Here is a 23,213-nt window from a genome sequence, read left to right on the forward strand (position 1 = left end):
CACAACAGATATATCTGGCAGATCTTCCCTCTCTTGTCTTATTTATATGCTTTGCTCCTCTCTTCATTCCCCTCATCCCCCTGACTTCCCCTCCTCCCTCCCTCGCCCACATCTATGCTGCGTGTTTCACTGCATTCTGACTATTTCCTCACACCCTCCCCCATCCCTAACGATCGTCCATTGTGCAGTCGATACCTCTCGAAATTATATTGCAGAAAACTTCTCATCCAAGGCATCAATAGGGCGTAAAAACAAAACCAGCCTCTACCTCACTGCTATGGAAACACAAGCTACTAATTCAGTTTGGGAAAATGAAATACGACCAGATTATCAGAAGAATAGATGAAGGGAATGCTCCCTGTAGCACGTGTATAATAGGAGAAATTGTGGGGTTTGTGAAATATTTGCGTGGGGAAAAAATTAGGAATAATGAGAGACGTTCGTAGAGACTATGGTGAGCTGTTATAGAATATGTAAATGGAATAGTGAAGCGAAAAAGTTGCTGGATTCTTCACATAGCGTACTCGAAAGCATGGGTCGTTTTTTTTTGCGTGTGAGCCAATACTCGCATGCTTTGCTAGTACTCGTCGCCACAGGTGTCGCACTATAAGTATTTATTTCACTAACATCTTCCATTTGCCATTATTATATTGAAATTGGGTTTTCATGGTTGCTTTCAGTATTCAAGCATGGTTTGCACTTTTTCCTTGAGGTAACAATTTTTTTAGTGAACACATCTGTCGATACGCCTAGAAATGTATGTTCTGTATCGCATTTCGCACTATTCCGGTGATCTATAACCTTTGCAATATCAAAAATCATGTGATGTTCCTTCCAGTCTCTCAGAGATTTTAACAGAAAGTTCAAAGACCTGTTGCCTGAAATAAGATATCAGAATCAAAAACCAACTCTTGTATTAATTCCCAGTAAAATTTTATTATACAGCTCATTTTTAATTAAATGCAATTATATGATAAATTTTAGGTGGGAAACACTTTTAATCGGCTAATGTATACATTTAAATGAGTTCTTTTAATACGATTAGCTTATTACGTGGAGGGTATTGTCCGTTAATTTAATGAGCTTGAAAAATTTTGAATAACCATCCCTGCCAAAACTAAATAAGCCTGGAGAGTAATGTGAAAATAATTGTTTGTGCTGTTACAATCTTTTCATGCAAACAGACTTTATCCTATAGATATTCAATTTTGTCCATTGAGCCATTTTTTTGTGACACTTTCTCCGAAATTTTAAAGTTTTTTTAAAGTAAATATCATATCGTATTTCAAAAAAGGTAACTCGGAATAGATTTGATATGTTTTCCACTATGTGAGGGTGAAATAAAGAGAGAAACAAATATTTAAGACTGATGTGTCATGGTAACAATCAGTATTATTCCATTTCAAACTTTAATTTTAAGTATTCAGTTCTTATTATATCTAAATGAGGAAAATAAAAGTCTAGCCTACATGAATGAGGATAGAAATATTTCCCTTGGGTAGGGTCTGAATTTATTGTTTCAATATTTTATGATGCGTTTCCCAGCACTTTTTCTTTAAGTACGATACTTGATTCTAGTTTTTATTCCGAAGTATTTATAATAAATTACTTAGAATTTGTTTTACAACTCTCATGTATGTGAGTCATTGACTCTTGAGTACTTTAAAAACTATCACATGAGAAAGTCATGAAAGAGCTTTGATCACCGGTGCGAATATTATCTCAAAAACGCATTTGCTAGCCATAAGTCTCTTTGACTTTTGAGGCAATCAGTATTGTTATACAAAAAATATTGAACAATAATTGGAAAAAATGCATTGAAAACATTAAATATTTAAAAAATGAAAATTCCATCCTTTTCTGTTTGCATGAGAGTGTTGTATTTTAAAATTATAAATATTAAACGGACGATTCCGTAATTTCACACAGATATATAAGTAGATAGGTGTTGTTAAGATTAGGCAAACGTCGCATATTCTCATATATGATTAATATAAGTGGTTTTTATTTTTTAACTGGTCGACATATTGTTGAGCCAATACTGAATATTTTGAATTGGTATCATCACAAAATTCATTTTGGAATTGAAGGATTAGATTTCAATAATTTGATGAAAATATTAATTTATGCCTAGTTGTGCTGCACGGTTACATATTTTTTGCAGCGCAGAAGAAGGCTGATATAAATTTTCATCAATTTTAGAGTTGAAATCATGCAATTCTTTTCATTGTTGGCATGTTACCTGTTCTTGGCAAGTTCTGTAAGCGTACAGACTGTCCCAAGGGTCGTGTGTCATTTTTGACCTGTAATTTTAGTAACTTTCCATCGAGCTTGGAGGTCAAAAAATCAACAATACGGATCTATGAACTGGAAAACCGACTTTGGCACCCTTCGAAACCTATGGTTTGACACCTTGGTTTTCATGATGGCCGACTCCTAACTCTATGACCTTTGACCCCCATGGTGACCCTTGGAGGTCAATTAGTGAATAATACGGGTTTTTGGACAATACCAATGACTTGGGCACCCGATAAAACCCATGGATCGACACCTTTGTTGGTATGCTATTCTTTTTGCCACCCTTATGACCTTGACGGTGACCTTACTGGGTCAATTGTTGAATCTTCGCAAATAAAAGTGTTATTTTCGGGTTTCTCTTATCCGAAAACCTAAGAATTGACATATTGGTCAATGAAATTCAGACTTTTTTCTATCTCGATTTTTTTTAACATTGAAACCCCATAAGGCAAATTCAAATCTTTGGTTTGGACCCACATTGTGAGGTCAAAAGGTCAAAATTGTAAAATTTTGCTTACACTCAACAAAACTTAGGACTTTTCCCCATAAGTTTGCCAATTTTCATGAATATTGCTCGATGCAAAGCTACTAAAATTACAGGTCAAAAATGACACACGACCCTTGGGACAGTCTGTATATGTCCTAGACTGTAGATGAGAGAGTATCATTCATATGACTAGAATAATTCGTAGTGTGCTTGCGTGGCAGTTAGTGAATTGAGAATGTCTATTTGGTTCTGCGTCATGTGTTTTTGTTCTTCCATTTTTTCCTAGATAATTTCCTCTTGATAAATGCTCCATAGATCGGCGAACATCCTACCTCATAACTTTTGAAACCTCAAGGAACCCGAGTTAATTGCGTTCAGTTTTACGATCAGTTATTATCAGCCTTCTCCAAGCTTAATTCGTTGATACATTAGTATTTTATTGCATTAACGTATTTGATTTCAATTACGTCCTTCCCTTATTATATAGGTACAATTAGGTGTTATCTTTTCCTTCCCCACCCTCAATTGATTCTTTTACCATATTCCTTTTTCATCGTTTTGTTTTCCACTATCACCGTTCAGGAAATATTCACATATTTAGTTCACAAATAGATATGTTTCTCCGCCTAAAATGAAAGCTATAGCCTTATGGTGTTATTTTTAAATGGCCCTGACGTTTCATTTTAACTCGAATGAAAAATTTATCGCTTGTGCATCTGGCCAAAAAATGACCAAAAAGTCTGAAACGTGGTAAAAGTTAACTTTGAATTTAAAAATTTGTCTAAAACAGTCCCATCTTTCAATATAAATATAAAATTACATTTAGGGATGTTTGATGAATGTGTTTTTCATTAAAATGTGTTAAAATTGTATTTTTTCATGTAATTTATTTTAGAAATATTTTCATGAACTTAATTTTCGATACAAAATGCACATTGAAAAATAATTTTTAATACGTATTTCAAGTAAATATATTTTTAGTTCTGTCCATCTCTAGTCACATTCTCACATCTTACAATATTGCGGCGTAAGTTTTGGTTCGCTATGTGAAGACAATCATCACGCGATTAATTTCTCTCGCTTGTCTTAGCAACCCCTCATATCACTCCGTTGAGATATTAACTCGGTTTTATTCCTTGGTATCATATTTTCAGATTTTTCATTAGTTAAATTAAAATGGAATTTTTTAACCCTCGAGCAAATGCGCTTGATATTTTTTCACGACCGGACTCGTGGCGTACTTTGTCCACGATAAACTTATGCATTTATGTGGTAAAACTCCATTTTTTAAATTAAACTTTATTTCTATAATATAGTTCAAGCTTTATAGGTGATACAGGTGTAAAGGCACACAGGTGGGGCAGGTGGTACACGGCTGTACGGGCGTAGTTACTTATGCGCCACGGGTGTCGGTTCCTCTTGCCGATTTAAAAATACCTCGAGCTGTGAAAATTCACACTATAGACAGTCAAAGTATATAGTGAGAATACACGAGACCATTCTAGGCCATAATATTCGTACAAGGTAGAAATTCTTGGTTTTCAAAGATTCACCCCCTCGAGGTTTAACTAACGTGAAAGTAGTATACCTCAGGTATAGGTTTTTTAAATATTGTGGTATTACTTTTCATGGGGCAATCGCCGTTTCCAGGGCTGAGATCTCCTTATTCATATGTAGAAAAACTGGATTTGGTTGCAAAACCTGCGATCGAAACCCCTGAGGAAAATGAAATTTTACTTTTTAGATTTTGAATATATTAATTAAGTGCACAAACATAGAATCCTCGTTAATCTACTATTTGTGATAGGGATGAAATCCAATGTAAGTATTTCATCGTTCGTTATATTTTAAAGCATCAATTAAAATAGTTATGGTTATATTTCCATTTTCTGTGAATTACTGTTAAATGACCGTTCAGCAGAAACTTTTTTCGTCCTGTCCGCAGTCTGATGCAGCACTCTGAATGAATTGTTGATTGAGGATATAATAAGAAACTGAAAATATGAAGTCCAATGTTTTTTAAAGGAAATCTGCATTAAGTCCTGTTGAAATGCATCATTTTTTTTCAGCTTCTTTTCCCTTTTGCGGATGCTTGTGCAATTGGCGAACAGTTCCCCAGATTCCGAGCGGCACCCAGTTCATGAAATTTCTTCGTTTTCAGCAGGATGTGCGTTTAATGAGTGCGAATCTGCGTGTTCACGAGTCACGCCTTCCCCACGTCTCCAAACAGTGAGTCATAGGTCGTGAGTTGTAACGTGTTTGATGATATATGATTTCATTTGTTTCATTTTTATTTTTACCGCCACCACCGCCCCGAGCGCCATTTGACGCCGCGCGTCTCACGGCGCCCAATTCTACTCGGGGCCCCATTCTCCTCCGTTCGTTCTCCTCCTGCCCATCCTTTCCCCGATCCCGCAGGGAGGCACTCAAATAACTCCCTTATATTTTTCCTCCCGGCGCGACAATCCACCTTCCTGCGCTCTCCGCCCTTGCGCGACTTCCGGTTTCCTGTTTCGACTGCCGTGCTCAGTAGGGAACGAGCAATCCCCCTCTCTCTTCCCGTCACGACGATCTGAAATCTCTCTAGCGTATCGGAGTTTTTTTTGTGTTGGAAAAAATTGAAAAGCGCGAACGAAAAAAATCGGTAGGGGGAGAGAGAGAAATATATTATAAGCGCCAGTAAAAGAAAGGGCGAGAGTGTGGGAAATGATGGATTGATAAAAAATTGCGACGGGAGGGAGTGGGCGAATATTTGCGAATTTGCAGGCGTGGAGGAAAGAGAAAATTATTTGGGGACGCCAAATCACTTTGCGTGTTGAAATGTTGAAAAATGGATGCATTCGTTTGCATTAAGAAGCAAATAAATCTTCCACAGTCTATAACCTTTTTGTGCAAGAACAAATTGCATTTGGTAAAAATATATAAATACGCAATTTCATGCTCTATAATAAACCAATTTTATACAAATTTAAAATGTAATAATTTACGCTAATATCATCGAATTTTGAGCAATTTGTAATTTTCTGAGTGGAATGTAGTTTTTGAGGAAGTTTATCAGTTCTTACAAACTGGTTTTCCACCAAAAATGTCGAAGAATGTGGGCTTTATATCGATATAAATCCTTTTAATCACCATGATACCATTTAGAATGCTGCAGTTCATCTGGACCGAAAATTGATTTATCCGTGGAAAAAAATGTCTACGAAGTTATCTTCTAAATTTATGAAGACATTAGCTCATTAGGGTGGTTAGTTTTAAAATTTGAAAGCATTGAAACGGAGATAGATTTCTTTATGATGTCTAGGTTGACGTTGCATTGAAATTTTAATATTCGAACATATCAGTAATTTGTATATTTATCTTAATATGATGATCATATCGTTAATGCATAGGAATAGCCATAGGTCTATTTTTTCAGTAAAAATGAATCGTGCACCATACCTGCTAACACTTCAAAACTCCATGCTAAGATATGATAATTTAATTGCACAGAATAAGTAACTGAAATATAAACCTCCCGAGTTAACTTAATCATTTAAGACACTTAAATACGTCTCGGTGTGGAAGGCTACCTTAGCAGAAATAATATTTGAGACTATGTATCATATGCGAAGTCACAATAGCATATTTTTGAACGTGTTTGATTTCCAGTAATTCCAGCTATCCTCTTTGAAAATTTAAGCGTTATGTCCTTTCATACAGATAATATTTTATGAGCATCGAACCTGCCTGTTTTTTTATACTAGTTATTCCAACACTTGTTTGATATTGGTTTTTTGTTGGACATGATACAAGTCTTTATTTGCTCTTCCTATTTTAATTTCTATCATTTAACTTCAGCGTCGCAAATTCATTAAGTTTAGTTCGCAATTTCTCACGGTATAATATTAACGATAATTATTATTTTTGATTGGTGTCATGTGATTTCATCGCTTTTATAAGTAATCGGGAATCTGTAAGTGAAGAACCGGCCTAATTGCAATTTCTACGGCAACCATCTCTATATTTGGCGATTAAAAATATAACAACTTTTAATTCTCGAGCGTAACGCTCGCTTTATGCATGAATTCCTCATAAAAGTTTCAAAGTTGCTTGATGAGCGTTAGGGATGCGGTAAACAAGCGGACGTGGAGAATCGGCATTAGAATTACTAAGCAGATTAATTATATTAAATATCTTAAGAATTCATCATTAAATCAGTGAAATGGTGATGCTACCTTCGAATGTTAAAGATTCCGAGATTATTAATTTCAGTAATAAAGCTGCTACAGGAGATCCACGTGTAATATATGAGTTTTCACTACTTATGCGTGAAAAATTGAATGCATGTGGATTACAACCAACGGTTGACCGGCGGATAAAAGCCAAAGGTAGAAAGTTATGCACTGAAGTGCCTAATTATCGATAATTGGAGATACATCTATTCATTCATGGATTTCTTTACGCACATTATCAATCTTGGCCACTTTTATCCGCCTGCTTGTTAATTTCAAATATTCAGACCACTTTTGATTGCAGTTGTCCAACTCACATTGACTGTCCATTTTCTGCACGAGTGGTTGGTAGGAGCTATGATTGAAGGGTAGAACAGACGATTTTCTCGTCGTGAGCTCGTTATATTGTTCCCTTCCGGTTGGTCAACCTTCACCTTCTCGGAGATTCCCGTCCTTGGCGATAAATGAGAAAAATTGAAACAAATTGTAGGTTTTGGTTAATGACAAACGGCACACAATAGCGAACACCATTCGGATTTTGCAAATTTTGTATAGTGTGAAGCAGCATAAATCATTGCGTGACCGAGATGAATACAAACGAGCATCAACTGTGTCATCAAACAGTGTTCGACAGCGTGTGTTGCAAGGTTCTTCGCATGAGTTGTCCCTGTATACCATAATATTTCCACTGTCTCACTCGTATAAAATGCGATCACTCTTCCGTTAAATATATCTGCGTAGATGTTTCTCTTCGCGAGCAGAAAGAGCGCGTAATTTTATGTCCGTAAACTAGACATTGCGATAGCCTTGATAATTCAATGAGAATTTATGCTGCACTATCTTTTCTCTCATATAAAATCGGGGAAGCTTAAGCCTGAGGAAATTTGTTAGAATTGTTTTTCTTAGCTCCTAGGTGTTAGATATTTTATTATACTTAATATATTTTACTCTACTTTCACTCTGCTGGCGTTAGAATGGATCGGTTGTAGTTATTTTAGTCTCAAAAAGTGGCACATGAACTTCATTGGACTTCTGTTTGCTGTATTCGCTAATTGAAGCACTAATGCAAACTATATGCTGTATTTATGTGTAGTAACAAAATTTATCACCTATTTGTCAGTCACTCAACCCGAACATTGGTCTGGATAATTACAGGTCAAGCTCAACTCACACTAAGCAATAGATGTAATAATTTCTCACACTCAGGCTAGGGACCAGTTCATTTTCGGGTGTCGTCTTGCACTTAAAGCTCTTTTATTTGGGATTTTCCAAAATCTCCGTCCGTGGTTTGAACCCAGTACCATTTCGGTAACTGCCCATGAATTATACCTACTTGGCTAATCTATCTGAGTGGCTAATCTATTTGAGTGGCTACTCAAACCCAAACAGTTTCTTGGCCTCACCGTTAGCAGCTCGCCATCCGTCGCAGTCCTGCATGAGCTCCGGTGAAACGTTTTATTTGCATGTATTTCTTCCCTTGGTATCCCTACCGCAGTATTGGGCTTCCCAGTGGTCGTTTGCCTCGTGGGAGATTTTCCATACCCAGTGTGGAGTCGAGCACTCTCTGTCAACCGTGCCAGCCTATCTTAATCTTCTGCATGTAATTTGGGCAATGCTGTTAGGATCTTGACGAACGACACTCTGGTTCCTAATGACCCGAATCTTCCAAGTGCGTTAATCACATGCTGAACCAAAAATAGTGTGTTTGATTTAGTTTTCGAAGACAATAAACTTCTTCCCCGATTTTGGGTTAATTTTCAGATATCAAATGAATGCAACACAATAGGAAATAACATACGCTTGAGAAGCCTTATTTTTTTAGTACTTTACTATTTAAGAGTTTTAGTAGGGCACAATAACATCTACTTCCCTACAGGACAATAATTTTAATTCATGTTTTTTTTTGATAATTCCTAGTGTCTATTTTGAATCATAATTACTTAATATTCTTGCCACCTTGAAAAAGTATAGGTATCTTATTTTAAAAAATCTAAAAATGTATGGGTGTCAGCTTACTAATAGATAAATGGTTTTCTCTTCAATGTCTTTCCAAAGTACATCTTTCTCTACTACTTTATTAGCATTCCCGGAAATTTATTCAAGCATCTAAATATCTATGTTCAGAAAAAGCTAAAATATTTTCTGTCCAAGTATCAATCCTGAGTGAAGTCTTGAAGTCTCTTCCAGAGTTTCTTCTATATCAATAAAGACGAAGAATTGGGTCAGTGTAGCCTATTTACTGAAATTTTAGCTGAGAGACTAGTTTTTTGGCTTACCTCCTGTTTTGGACAAGTTTTCTTTGCAACCCTCAGAATACCAGTGTTTTATTTTCTAGGCCTTTTTTTTTAATCTCTCTACCTTTTCAGCTGCATCTTAAACAGATCGTTAGATTCCGTTCCACAAGATTTTAACTGTTTCCTCTTCATTATCAGTTTTAGCTGAGAGAATTTAAAATCTATTTTACAGCTCAGTGTTAAAATTATGAATTTTATTTTGATTCATCAGGTTTTTTTATATTTATAATAGGCTTCATATGCTGTGGCTCTGTCCTCTTTATGCATGGTCTCACTTTTACTTTTAACAGGAACTGATGAGTTTCGCATTCTACGTCTCTCATACGTCTGACATCCAAATTGGAGTTCCTGAAACGCTGATTAACAAGCACCTGATTTGATTATTTTTTATCATTACCGCTGGGAGATACCATATTACCTTATATATATTTTTATGAAGAATATTTTTTAGATATTTTTATGAAGAAGATTGAAGGACAATTATTTCACATCTTTTTCACTTGCAAAATTTATTAGCCTCATGACATTCTGTGCATCAGTAGACTGTTACATTACATATATTACTTCCAAAATGGCTCATTGCCAACCTTTGCATCAACATGACCCATGAGTATTTTCGTGTTGTAATGAGGCAATAACATCATGATGGGGTCAAGATTATCATAGAATATGTCAAACAAGTGTGTTCCCGGTGTTCGCGGAGAATTTTCAGAGGCTGTTCTATCCCTGCTTGGATGTTGTGTGAAGGGCATTTCAAGCGCAACACTCCGTCCGTCGGATGGATGTTCAGCCGCGATCCCCTTGTCGACTTTCATTAAGAGCAGGCCTTATCAAGCCGGGTTTTCCTCCACCCTTCCTTCCATAACCTTTCTCCATGGCGCAAATAACCACAGCTGTAAGTCGCTTCTCCCAAATACCATTCCATACCTGAGTGCAGATGACCTAAAATTCTCACAGATGCAGGGAAATTTCACCAGAGTATTGCCATTGTACTTACAAAGGTTCTGTATATCAATACTTGCTCCATATCAGGAATCCATTTGTGCTGCGGATTGATTTGTAGTGCATTTATTAGTGGAGAAAACAAATTTGTAGTGTGCATTTAGACAAAGCTCTGTCTACGCTTTGTTAATCTTGGACATAAATTTCTAAGGATTCAGGAGTCCAATCCAGAATCAATTTCATCCTTTACAAAAAGAGTAATTTGGTTAAATTAATTTTGGTTAATTAAGCATGAATACATGCAATATTCAGTTCAGCTACATCCATGGAGATGATACGCCGATTAATCCTAAATGCGAAACAAATACTTGCTAGACTTAAAGTTTTGGTTGGAATTATATCAAAACATTAGAAGCTTGATGTTTCCGTCCTTTAATAATAAATGTTTTTTCATTGTTTTTGTTAATTTTTATTTGAATTTTTTTAACTGTTCTGAGAAATTCTAACAATTTATTTCGGCTATTTATCCGAAAACATATCCTTGGTTTTATCAAAAATGTTATCCTATTTTCTCTGTGTGCCCTTGTAAGCAATATGTTTCAATAGGATGTCTGTAGAATTTGATATGAGGAAAATATTTACTGCCAGGAGTGAGTATCGGTTGCCTACCTTGCCGCACCGCTTTACAATTAAATCTTGGTTTTGCTCACTAACCCTCTATAACTCCCCTCAAGTCCCCCTAAAAAGCCTGCGACCTTTTATGTTCACTGTGTAAGGTTATATATTTTTTGCCTGCCATTTGTTACTTGAGAATCGTTTATTTTTCACTTGGCTATATTAGATATTAGGGGATTTCCATTAAAATGTCAACTTTAACTCTCAAATTAATATTCTGGCTCTAGATATTTTATCTTGATAAATCTACAGCTCAATGACTTTATTTTATTAAATATGTCTTTGAAACATAATTCAGAGACTTATTAAAAGTTTTCAAATAGCACTTCGATTCACAGAGTTTTGAAGATGTTTGAAATATTGCACTTACTTTTTTTTAGTAGGAGGTTAAACTGGCAGTAATGCCGTCACGTGTTAATTTTGGGCATATTTAGAAAGTTTTTCAAAAATTAATTTTGTTTTTGTATATGAATATCACCTTAATAATTTTTTGATTATGCTTAGTTATAATTTGACATTTTTTGTATTTTACAATTTTATCGAAACATCCTATGGCATAGTTTTCTCCGTAGGTATTTCTGTCCCAAACGGAATCGCCCACAAGCAATATTTCCACTTTCAAGTAAAACGAGCGCATGGTACGTATGTTGCAATATGAAAATAAATTTTTATAGAAAAGAAACGTGTTTCTGAGGGACTTAAAAAGTAAAATAAATTTCTACGAGTCAGAAATAGTTCCTATATTATTCAATTCAATTACAGAAAAAGTTGAGAGCATATTCCACTGTAGCACTCAATTCATGCTTAATGTCTTAGCATTATGACTTTACAAAATACAATTAACTCCCTATTAACTACATTTTAATAAAAAAATCATTACATAAAGCGAGTAAACACTGCCAAAAGTATAGATAAAAATTCCAGTTTCTGATCAAACTCATCCCAATATGGATTTATATGGAGTATTGAATATTTCCGTTACTCTTACAAAAAAGTATGATAAATGTAGGTCGATATATACTATCAACATGGTACCCATTAGTTTGATAAAACAACTAAGACCAAACACGTAATAAACCCGATGTAGCGTGAGCCGATTAAAGATTTTCCACCCTGAAGCACATTTTCAGATTGAAAATCATACAATTAGAGTTAAATGTAGGTTTCCTCAAAATAAATATAAAACAATCGGAGAAGAAATGTGTCTACATAGGCTATTGGACACGGGCCCCCCACGCGTAATAACAGACTCTATCGACCAGGCTAATCGGTTGCCATGACAAATATAAAAAAAAACGTTTGTTAATAATTCTTCACATTACTCGAGCAATCTCTTGAAATATGAATAAGTTGTGACTGCGGTTTCCCTTCGTAAGTTTAAGAGAGGATGATAAAAACAATAAGATTACGTATAAAACGGACCAGCAATATCTTATGCAAATGCGCAAATTGGAGATCCTTCGCATGAATTGGGCTAGAATGACGAATTTTAACAAAAGATTATTTATCATGATTGCGAATGATACCACTTCAGGAATACCTCTCTTTAATGTTTTTATGAGGCAGGATTAACAAACATCTCCAAATAGGTTTAATAACGCATTATAATCTTCTGGTGAATAGAACATGACAAGATAACATTGCATATTAAAAAGGGTATTAACGGAAAAAAGAACGTAAAAATTAAAACACCATCGCTATCACAATCTATGAAAATAAAATCTTTTTTACCCAACTATGTTTTATGGAAGGTTTCTTTAGAAATCTTTTGACTGCAATCGTGTATCGGCAACAACTACAGTCAACTGCACGAAACATATTTTAAAAATGGCATTATGTACACTTGTTGACTGTAGAATTATCACAACCACACTTTCGATTTTGATAACACTAAAATTTCATATGCAGAATATAATTTATAAGAAACAATGAATAATTTCCTACCTTCTCCGCTTTTCAATTGAATACGCTTTGATGTAAACAGATTTTTGTATCTATGAACCATACTCTACAAATGAGGTACCAAAATGCACAGAAACTATCAGAGAACATGCAATGGTATACTTTGCTTCCTAAATATTGATATTGGTTTTGATAAAACTTGGTTTTTAAATAATAAAAAAATACAAAAAAGAACAAAAAAACAAAAACCGGGAAATATTCCTGACGTTAACGGCGCAAAAACTGATACATTTGTTCATTTGCAACAATAGCTCGCATTCTTCAAATAACTTTTATCAAAATGCGGCTGGTTCCATAGTCAAGTCTCCTGTTGATACCTAAGTATGAGTCATCATGTGCGTTTAACAGAGGATGGTGTAATAACTTTCAAGGTTGTGTTTAAAGAGGTCCTCTGACCTCAATTTGTACATGAACATTCCAATTACATTTGTACCTAAGACCCTGCCTTTTTTTCTACATTTTAAAATTAGAAACTCGCCTATCCCTCTGTGGACATGCATTGCAAAGAGCGGGCGGAGCATGCTCGTATAGATTAAAATAAAGCGAAGGAATAAGCTACTTTTTTCCAGACAAACTTAGATTTTATTTTTATTCCTTTTGCTAATTATAATGGTTGCGTTCTCATTCCATGCTATTTTTACGAATTTCATGTATAAATTGGTGAATAAAGTGGAATTTTAGAACTTTTTTGATGTCACTGATACTGTTAAGTGGACGTAAGATTTCTACATCTCTTGGCATTAGAATTTCAAAAGGCTTAATAATTAAGTGTAAAAAGGTAAGTGAAAAAGTGGTATGATTAGTTTTCATTCATTTATTGAATGCACTTCTAAAGTAATCATTATAAAATTGTTGGTACATAGATAATTTGAGCGTAGCTTGCGTGCTTTATAATTGTTTACTACCTATTTGTGACAATAATGTCCTAGTTTTACACTTCCAACTTCTGCAGTTTTTCCATTTGCCGGGTATATGTTTCCTCACGTAGCTGTGAATCCTTGCTTGGAAAAAATCTTCTTCGCAAACATTCTCACAGGCTTTCTTCAATTATTTGGCTTGGTTATCCCCAGCTAAAAATGAAGGTAATGAGAAAGAGCGTATGGTTGATAAAATATCAGATTAGAGTGAAATTAATTTTTTTCAAAAATTGGATTCATGTTTTAAAATAGAAATGAGTTTTTCATTTCATCTCATTTGATGCTCAATTTTTCATTAAGATAATAAAAGCGCTATTTCAGTGATGGAAGGATTTTTAAATTTTGGTTTTCAAATACTTTTAAAATGAATTTGGTTAATAAATTTTAAGATTGGCAATTTGATTTGAAGTGTTTTAAAATTATTTTTACATCCTATCATATATCTATGCCAAAACAATTATTTTTATCCAATTGGATTATACTTACATCACTTTGCTTCTTTTCAATGCACCGGACGATAACATAGGTCGTATGACATACATTTTTTCCTTCTGAAAACAAAAAATAATGGGCGAATGAAAACATTTAATTTTCATAGAAAGTAAGGAGCATTACTGAGTAGCCTTCATTCACCCACTTTCAATGTCACATTCAATGGAATCCATTTTATTTGACTTACATACTTTTCCAAGTTCTAACAGAAGTTGCTGGGACAAGTCTTAAAATTTATTATATTTGGTCAGCGATTTAATAAAAAAATCAAGGCTTACTTGTTGGTTTTTTCTAACTTCCATCTATTTTGTACCAGTGGTATGGAGAAACGTATAAAATTTAATATTTATTGCAAGAGGTTTAACTGAGTAGATGTTTGGCTTAAGCCAGTCAATGGATCTCTTTTTGCATCGATTATAAATTATCTCTATAGTCACAGGCTCCACTTCGTGGAAGTTCATTTCAATAAATTAAAACGACTAAACATTGCATTAATTTAAATAAAATATTTATTTTCGTGGTACGACTAGTTTCAACGCAGAAGAGTCATATTTGGGTTAATACAAAGTTTTTTCGTTTTTATTTATTGATTATAAATTTTAATCGATGCTATCGATTGTTTCACACAATTAATATTATAAAATTGTATTCGCTTTTTCCGGATGTAACTGTAATTGCTATAATAGAGTGCTATTTGAATATTCAAGACGATATATCCATTAAATTGAAATTAAGTACATGAGAAAATACTCTTGGAAACCAACTTCAACGAGAAACTCACGTAATTTGGAGCAGTTTTCGATGTCCGTTTTCAATCCAACGAGGTCATACATGGTTCCATCAGGTTTCTTTTTTCCATTCAAGATTTTTTCAGTCACCTTTAGTTGTTCACTCACTTGGAACGCTCCATCTTTTACCTGCGTTTTGGTACGTTTTACATAGATGAATAAATAAAAGACATAATTTTACCAGCATTTATATTGCTCCACTAAAATTATGCGTTACTTACGAGACCCATTCCTTCCATTACGCAGTTGAAGTAGCACTGAAAAGGAAAATCTATTTATGTTACTTCATTTAATTTATTATTCCCTCTATAAAGTGACAGCTAACCATTACCCAGAAATAATGTTTCCCTTTCCGTCTTGCATATCTTTCTCCCAAATAGTTAGTCACTCTCTTATCTGCTATTATGGGTTCTATTTAAAATACACCATAAGATTATTTGGTATAAGCAAGACGCTCAAATGTAAGGGTAGAAAAGTGGAAGCATTAATCATGTGATACTTCACCATTGCTTTGTCATCTGTCTCGTCCTTCAGGGATCCGGTCGAATGCAGGAAAGAAACTGCCTCTGAAATACGACGAGAAATTTTGTTTAATTTCCATAAGTTTACAATGCACAAACATTTCTTGCAATGCCAAATATCAATTCGCAAAATCTCTTATTTTACCATCAGAAATAGCAAAAGTAGATCTGCAGTTTTTTACAATCATATCCAAATCTTTTTCGGGTCCTTGGGCTGCGGAAAGCTGAAAGTAACGGCATAAGTAGAATAATATTAATAATGATAGTGATAAGAATATTATTAAAGTTGAGTTATGAATTGTCAGTGACCCTGGTATTTCTATTCGAACGATAGAAATGATAATTTAGTTTTCATGCTGATGAATATTCGTTTCTTCGTGACTGATATATTCATACTATATCAGATTTTAAGCAAAACCCCTCCAATATAATACCAGATATCAAAGCTAATCTCTCATGTATACTTTTTTAATTCTCTTGACATTGTTAGATGCCTCAATGAATCAATTTTTACATTACCCTTTGGGCTTTTGAATGGTGCTCCTCTACATCTGGCTAGTCTAAATAACATTCAGTCTTCTTAATAAACGCTATATTCTGAGATACATTCAATCCACTGCACCGTCATTTTGAAAACGGGTTTATACCCTTTCGGAAAATAACCGGCGATTTTAGAATTACTTGAGAAGCGAAGTTACCATAGAAAAAAATTTCTCTTGTTTATTTCCTATTTTTAGCATGGCGTAGTACCGATTTTCTTCGTCTTAGTTTTATCAAAGGAGGATTTAAAAATTGTACATGATAGTGGATGTTTCTGATCGTGACTAAGGTAGCTGTGACCAATGCTTAGAAATAACTGAGAATTCTCAACTCCACGTAGATAGCATTGAATTTAAAGCCAGAGATGATTTTAGTCAGATTTTATGGTGAGCGTTACGTATTTCCTGAAATGGGTAGTAGCATATCGCGTTTATAGAGGTGTCAAACTTAAAAGTTTTGCAGATTCCGTGACATTTATAAATAGTTTTGAAATCACGCAGAGTGCTTTGATTATGCGTCTTATTTTGCTAACTGCACCGAAATTCACAATATTGTTTTCATTATCAACACAGGAAATTTTCCCTAAACATTCTTATATTTCGATAGATTTCTCGTATTACGTATCGTCATTCGGTGTTCCATGTATGTAGCACATTACGTAATATATTAAAATGATGTAAATTAATCTTATTTGTAACAGGTATAACTACGTGGAAGTTAGTAATTATGGTGATTGAAAGGGCTTACTGATTATTAATAATTTTCCTGACTCACCGTAATATTGACTCAGAATTTAATTATGAGGTACGAGCGCAAGATAACATTTGATTACCTACTTCTTTGTACGCTACCTTCTGCTTTTACCGGATAATGAAGATTTACTTTGATACTATGGATGATTGAAAAAAATATTATCTAATTATTTGCACTACAATCACTATGACTGAAATAAACTTTTGGCTGATAATGACCAGCAATTCAGTATCGAATTAAATTTTTGTAAGTGATAAAAAATTTCGTGTACTTACCACCTGAAGAGGGCTTAAGCACGCGGCCACCGCGATGAAGATAGTGCTGATTTTCATCATGTCGGACGACGTTTACAGATGTTCGTAGGTCTTGCTGTTTGACTGTGAGTGGTAGCTCTCTGAACGGGTCTGCTGTCAGACAAGATGCCCACGGCGTATTTATATGCGTTGGATTTGGGATGTGTGAGAAGTAGGCCAACTTGATGACACCTGCATTACCTTTGTGGCTATCACCTTGAGCCAATTACAAAACGTCAGTTAACTCACGCATCACTGGGGTGTTACATTGTTCAGCCGACATCATTACTCTTCCAAAGAGGCAGGAAATCACCAGCCCAAATCTGACTACCCTTCATAGACAACGCGAGTGTCATTCGGCCCCTAGTATTGCGCATGCCACTGTTCGTTGACTAGTATAACGTGTAAAAGTAGGGAATATTATTGACTTTGCGATAATAAGACCACTTTATAACATAATAAAACAATTTCAGCTAACCATATTATTAATGTATCCTCGCCGATCAGATTTTTGGTTCACTGTACCATCATCTCGCATGAATTCTGGAAATATTTTGAAATTTTATTAATTGGAATTTTTAGTCTCAGAAAGATAGGATTACAACTTTTACCTAATTATTTGCATGACGAGTACCACTGCTCCAAAACTTAAACATAACTTTTAGTAATATCATTGTATCCATTTTTAGAGCAAAAATTCGTTTGTCTTCCTGAGGAATAGTTTTCAATGATCCAGACATATTATTTATGTATGCATGCATATATCTCTAAATTAGCGTAGCTACAGTTTGACCTGCACCTTAGCTATTGCTAAGTATTTACATCAGCGATTTGGATTCACAGTGGTTTTTCTAATTTGTTACTTTTCATTGTACGGGAAGACAGAGAAATCGTTTTTGTTTGTCAGGTAGATTCTTGGGTATTCCTGAGGAATGATGTTCATTGTATTAATTTCTATAGGAATATGTATAATATCTCTTAAATTAATGGTGCTTCACTTCTCCTGCATATTACCTGTGGCTCACTATGAAAATTAGCTACTTAGGCTCGCTCGATGAAAGAATATATCTTCTTGAACGATTCCATGAAATGATTCGATTTAGAATTTAAATGACCTATAAGAATTGAAATTTTGTTTGATTTTATTTTCATTTAAAACTTATTGCAGTCTTAATTTTCAGCTATATAATTCTTCTCTGTCACAATAAGTAGTATGATATTGTTTAATTTTCAGGGATAACTCTGGTGACAACCAACTGCGACAAACCATTATGTTTCAGTCCTCTAATTTCGGTTAGGAAAATCTCCCGAGAACCGTGCGTCTCAGAGAAAATTATTCTTTTGCCAGATGGAGACGTTTTCAATTTAATTAAGTCTTTGTGTGTTTGGAAGTCGTCTATTTAATGAGCTATTCTCTTCACGAGCGTTTTTATCATCAAAAGAATCAAATGCTGAGTAACCAAAGCGCCTGTCATTTCCTTCCGTGTTAGTCTTTCCTTTCTTGTCGTGCGTTGCTCCCAGCATATCCGTTCCTGCTTTTGCTTCTTGTCAATCCCCTTGTATCATATTCCGTCCTCTTTTCCGCCTCCAGACTCGAATACTAATGGAAATATCTCCTTATTTTCTCCCTGTCGTCTGCATGGGCACTTTGTGTTTTCCAACGTTATTTCTTTAGGCTATTGTCTCAAGCCATGAATTTTTTATAAGCCATGGTAGACTTTAATCCGCGTTTGAGTCCTTAAATTTTTATATTTGCGTGGAATATATATATATTCGGTCTGAATAGAGAATTTTGAGATGTCTTACTTTTCCGCCTCTTGATCGATTTATTTTAGAAAGTGAGTCCACAGATTTGCACACGCTGATTTCTGAAATTCAGTTTTTCGACGTGGATAATTCGTTGTAGAAGCGTCTCAGATGCTAAAATATGAGTAACTTCCAGTGGAAAAGGTTTTTAATTGAGTGCTCATCTTCTTTTGATCGTTGGTGACGCATAAGTACATAGAGCATTTATTCTTTATTCAGACTTAGTTTACGAAAATTTGTTTTCTTGCACGACATTTACTCCCATTGTTTGCTCGGTAGAGAAAGGTGGAATGATTAAGTGACGTTTCTCTATTAATGGAATGGTTAATTGTGAGGGCAGGATGAGTATACGCATGTTCATTAGGAAATTTAAGGAGAAATTAGGGAAAAGACTTTACTATACTAGAAGGAAAATTTCAATACTTTATGTATATATTTTCATCATACGTATTTTGTCTAACCTCTAAAATAACCAGGCGAAGCAAAACCTAGATTGCAAGTATATTTCTAAAATTCATGCAGAGAAATCTCATTTTATTTGGAAGAAAAATTTCAAATGGCATTATTGCACGGCATAATTAACCTCGATTTAGCTTATTATTTTAAGATATCTTGAAAGTTACTTATTTATTATCTTTCCTTGCATATGTCTTCATCTATGTATTCTCTCAAAGCGCTTGCTATAATCGCCTTTTATTATTTAAAATGGCCGCACGCCTTTTTTAAAGATATTTTGCGAGTGAATTTCATCCTTTGTCTTTGGATTTTTGGAATTGGTAGTGGTGGTGAGGCGTGAATACGGATCAAATTCGCAGACATGATCTATAAATTAGCTTAGTAGTAGTATCCATTACATGGAGCTATATTCACATTACTTGAAACGCCACTATACGAAAAAACTAAACATATCTCCCTTCAAAGTTGCTTTGAGTCGAATGAGCCAATGGACAGTAATAATTACGTTTTTGTTGAATCCGGGCATGTTGGGAAAACTATTTAGGAAAGTTACCTGGTCGAGATAAAATTTCATGACTTTCCGACATCCTTCAACTTGCATAAGAAATTCAGGATGTCCATGGAGTGGATTTTACCGCTTAATGACGACAAGACCTCTTTTCCATGCCGAAAAAAGCACACGAATGAGGCGAATTAGGGCGTTCATGTTACAAATCGGAGCCATAAAATCGGAGGATAAAGGGAGAAAACGTGACGGTTAACTATTCTTTGAAGTAATTAAACCCCATAGCGAGCAAACACGCTTGTCTGGGACGGCTGGAGTCGGAGGACAATGAAGGAGCGAGGAAAATATAATAAGACCCCTCCTTCGGGCGAGATGAGGGAAAGAGAGCGAGCCAGCAAGCGATTCGGTAATAACGGCATCACATAGGCCATTAAATCGCTGTCACGCGAGCCATGAGGACGTATAGCAAGGCATTATGGTTTTCGTACGGCGTCAGGATAAGAGAGAAATCGGTAAACTATGAGGGGAAGAGATGAGAGTGATGGAGAAGAATGGAGGTCATGCGAATGGATATGGCTGTGCGGGAAATGATGTTTTTTAGGACCTGGAAACTGACAAAGGGATGGAATAAATGAAGATATGGCAGCGAGACTAGGGGGTTTGGCTGCGTATTTATTTAAAGCTTGCCTCATAGGCCGAAAACATGAAAAATATTACTCTTAAAAATATAACATGAGCGAAGATCCAGTGGAGGAACAAAGGGGAGGAGTGTCATAGGGGTTATGACCCCCAAGTTTTATCAATCAATTTTAAATTTTTATTTATTTAATAGCTTTTGTACCCTTTTATGTTTAAAATTATTCAATTTTACCTGTTTTTAGGAATGAAAACGAAATTTTAGGCTCCAAAATGCATACAAGTATGATAATTAAAAATGAAAAACTTTGTGTATGTCCACTAGGCCGGCCCTTATTTTTCAGAATTGAGAAAAGTTATGTTTTCCTAATCTCAAAATGATCCAAATTAGGTTTATATGCATATGTTAAAATTTGGCTACCATAAAATAACGAAAACCCGTGCACTAAGGGCCCTAAATACTGAGGATACGCAATTGAGTTATTTGGGGCCGAAAAAGTGCTACCCCTGTGAAAAACGTAAAAGTAAAGCCGTGATGAGCAGATTTTTTTTATTCTATCTCTAAGCGTTTACGAGATGTCGTGCGTCATAATGCCATCCACCCACCAGGGCACTACCCCGCACCGTGGCGCCGCTGAGGTACGGCACGCACCACTTACTAGAGTTCGCCAGTTTTCGTGTGAAAAACGTTACTATTATATTTTCTGTTCAGAACCTATGAAATAATACAACTATCATGGTATATAACTTAGTAATATCGTTAATCAATGTTTGATACTTAGGAACTTAATGCTTCTAACGATAAAGACCTACTTTCCATTTCTCCGCTATCAAAACCACATGAGCGAGTCCCTTCTGGGATATCTTGCTGGAAGAAGCAGAAGAGCTTGGGCAAGTGATAACAATAGCTGCAAGATGATAAGGCAACATTACGAGTAGCTACAGCATCTGTTTCATTGGTTGCAGCCTTCAGCTTTATAATATTTTATAACATTAATGCCTTAGGTGAGTTGGTATAATGGTTTTAGCACTCCAAAACTCCCTAAGTAAAGATTAAATGAGGCGCATAATACAGTACGAGGTAATTTTCTATATTGATAAAATTTTATTATTTACAACGTTACGAATAGCATTTATGAAAGTCCTTTATGGTTCAAGGGAAAACGAATTCCCGTATGTATCCTTTTGGCTACATATCTCTCTTAAATTATCGCTTCTTTGGACCAGGAAAGAAAATGGGGTTCTAACATGATGTTCTCCGTGTCGCTTTTAAATATCAGAACATGGTTTATCACGAGAAAGACCAGATCATTCTAACGGTTCTGGTTCTTCTGGTGTAAAACTATCTATCAGTGCAGCGAAGGGGGGGTTTTGGGGTATAAACTCCCCCCAGATCTTGCAAATTTTTTAAAGTTTAATCCATTTTACTTAATTGGATTAATTTTACTTATAGAAAAGAGTCATCATCATTAGTCAACAATCCTGAGATTGGTTTGACGCAGCTCTCCGTTTCTCTCTCCTATCCGCTAATCTTTTCATAGCTACATATTTCTTCTCTTTTACATCCTTTATAACCTGTCCTATATAACTCATTCGGGGCCGTCCCTTGCCCTTTTTCTCTTCCACTAGTCCTTCAACGATTGTCTTCATCAGACCATCGCACCTCAAAATGTGCCCAACTAAGTTGTCCCTTCTTCTGCATAAGGTTTTTGGAGTTTTCTCTTTTCTCCCACTCTTCTTAGCACTTCCTCGTTACTCATATGGTCAATCCATTTTATATTCATCATTCTTCGGTAGCACCACATTCGAATGCTTCGAACTCTTGACTTCTCTGCTGCTGTCAACGTCCAAGCCTCGCTTCCATAGAGAAACATACTCAATACGCAGCATCTGATGAATTGTTTCCTTACTTATATGCCGGTATTTTCAGCTGTAAGAAGATTCTTCTTTTTGTAGAAAGCCCTCTTCGCCTGCGCTATTCTACCGTGTATTTCTTTCTTGCTCCGTCCATCGCTGGTAATTCGGCTTCCCAGGTAAGAAAACTCGTTCACCTCTTCAAGCTTATGCTTTCCTAGGTTGATGTTTGTTTTAGCCTCCTCTCTTTTGCTGCAAACTAATATCTTAGTCTTCTTTTTTTTCTTATTAGAAAAGAGTACGGATTAATAAAATATCCATCGGAAAACCGAAAAACTCACCATTTTAAACGATTTATCATGAAAATTATCTGGTTGATGGCAGCACTTCCCGCTTAGCTTGGCGGATATTCCATACCCCCTATATCTCCTAGTATTAGTTGTGCCTAAAACCCTCCCCTAACCATAATTCTTATCTGGATCTCTGCTATCTAGTGTAAGGGTTTCTTTCTTAATCAAATTGGCTGTAATTTTATTCTGTCCTCTTTCGTTTTTCTGACTTTTATTTATTTTTTGTGGTACATATTCTGTTGAAATTTTGAAATTTTCACAGATACACGGAGTTATAGGTACCATCCGCCAAAATGACGCGTTAAACGTTCTATTTTATTTTTAACGGTAAAGTGAGTTTTATTCAGGAAATCACTACTTTTCATTGCATCTTCCCATTTTGATATTTCAGCAAGCACATTTCTGTATATAACATTCCTTATTACATTCT

The 23,213-nt window shown here is 35.3% G+C and overlaps 1 protein-coding gene across 1 annotated transcript; it reads right to left on the reverse strand.

The window, feature by feature from the left end:
* Nucleotides 1-13,671: 13,671 nt before the first annotated feature.
* LOC124166765 lies at nt 13,672-17,278 on the reverse strand. Its single transcript, XM_046544444.1, has 7 exons — nt 17,159-17,278; nt 15,736-15,814; nt 15,574-15,635; nt 15,291-15,326; nt 15,063-15,198; nt 14,276-14,340; nt 13,672-13,942 (listed from the first exon to the last, which is right to left on the reverse strand). The coding sequence occupies exons 1-7, from the start codon at nt 17,216-17,218 to the stop codon at nt 13,916-13,918; spliced, it is 465 nt and encodes a 154-aa protein (XP_046400400.1). The 5' UTR covers nt 17,219-17,278; the 3' UTR covers nt 13,672-13,915.
* Nucleotides 17,279-23,213: the final 5,935 nt, after the last annotated feature.

The sequence above is a fragment of the Ischnura elegans genome, chromosome 10, assembly GCF_921293095.1.
Source record: "Ischnura elegans chromosome 10, ioIscEleg1.1, whole genome shotgun sequence".
Classification (NCBI taxonomy): Eukaryota; Metazoa; Arthropoda; class Insecta; order Odonata; family Coenagrionidae; genus Ischnura; species Ischnura elegans.

What these genes read in the sequence shown, in the direction of transcription:
- LOC124166765 (XM_046544444.1), bottom strand. Translation starts at nt 17,218, where the DNA reads ATGATGAAAATCAGCACTATCTTCATCGCGGTGGCCGCGTGCTTAAGC. An exon ending in TACTTTTGCTATTTCTGATG is followed by an intron (nt 15,636 to 15,735) that starts GTAAAATAAGAG and finishes GTCGTATTTCAG; the next exon opens with AGGCAGTTTCTTTCCTGCAT. An exon ending in TAATGGAAGGAATGGGTCTC is followed by an intron (nt 15,199 to 15,290) that starts GTAAGTAACGCA and finishes ACCAAAACGCAG; the next exon opens with GTAAAAGATGGAGCGTTCCA.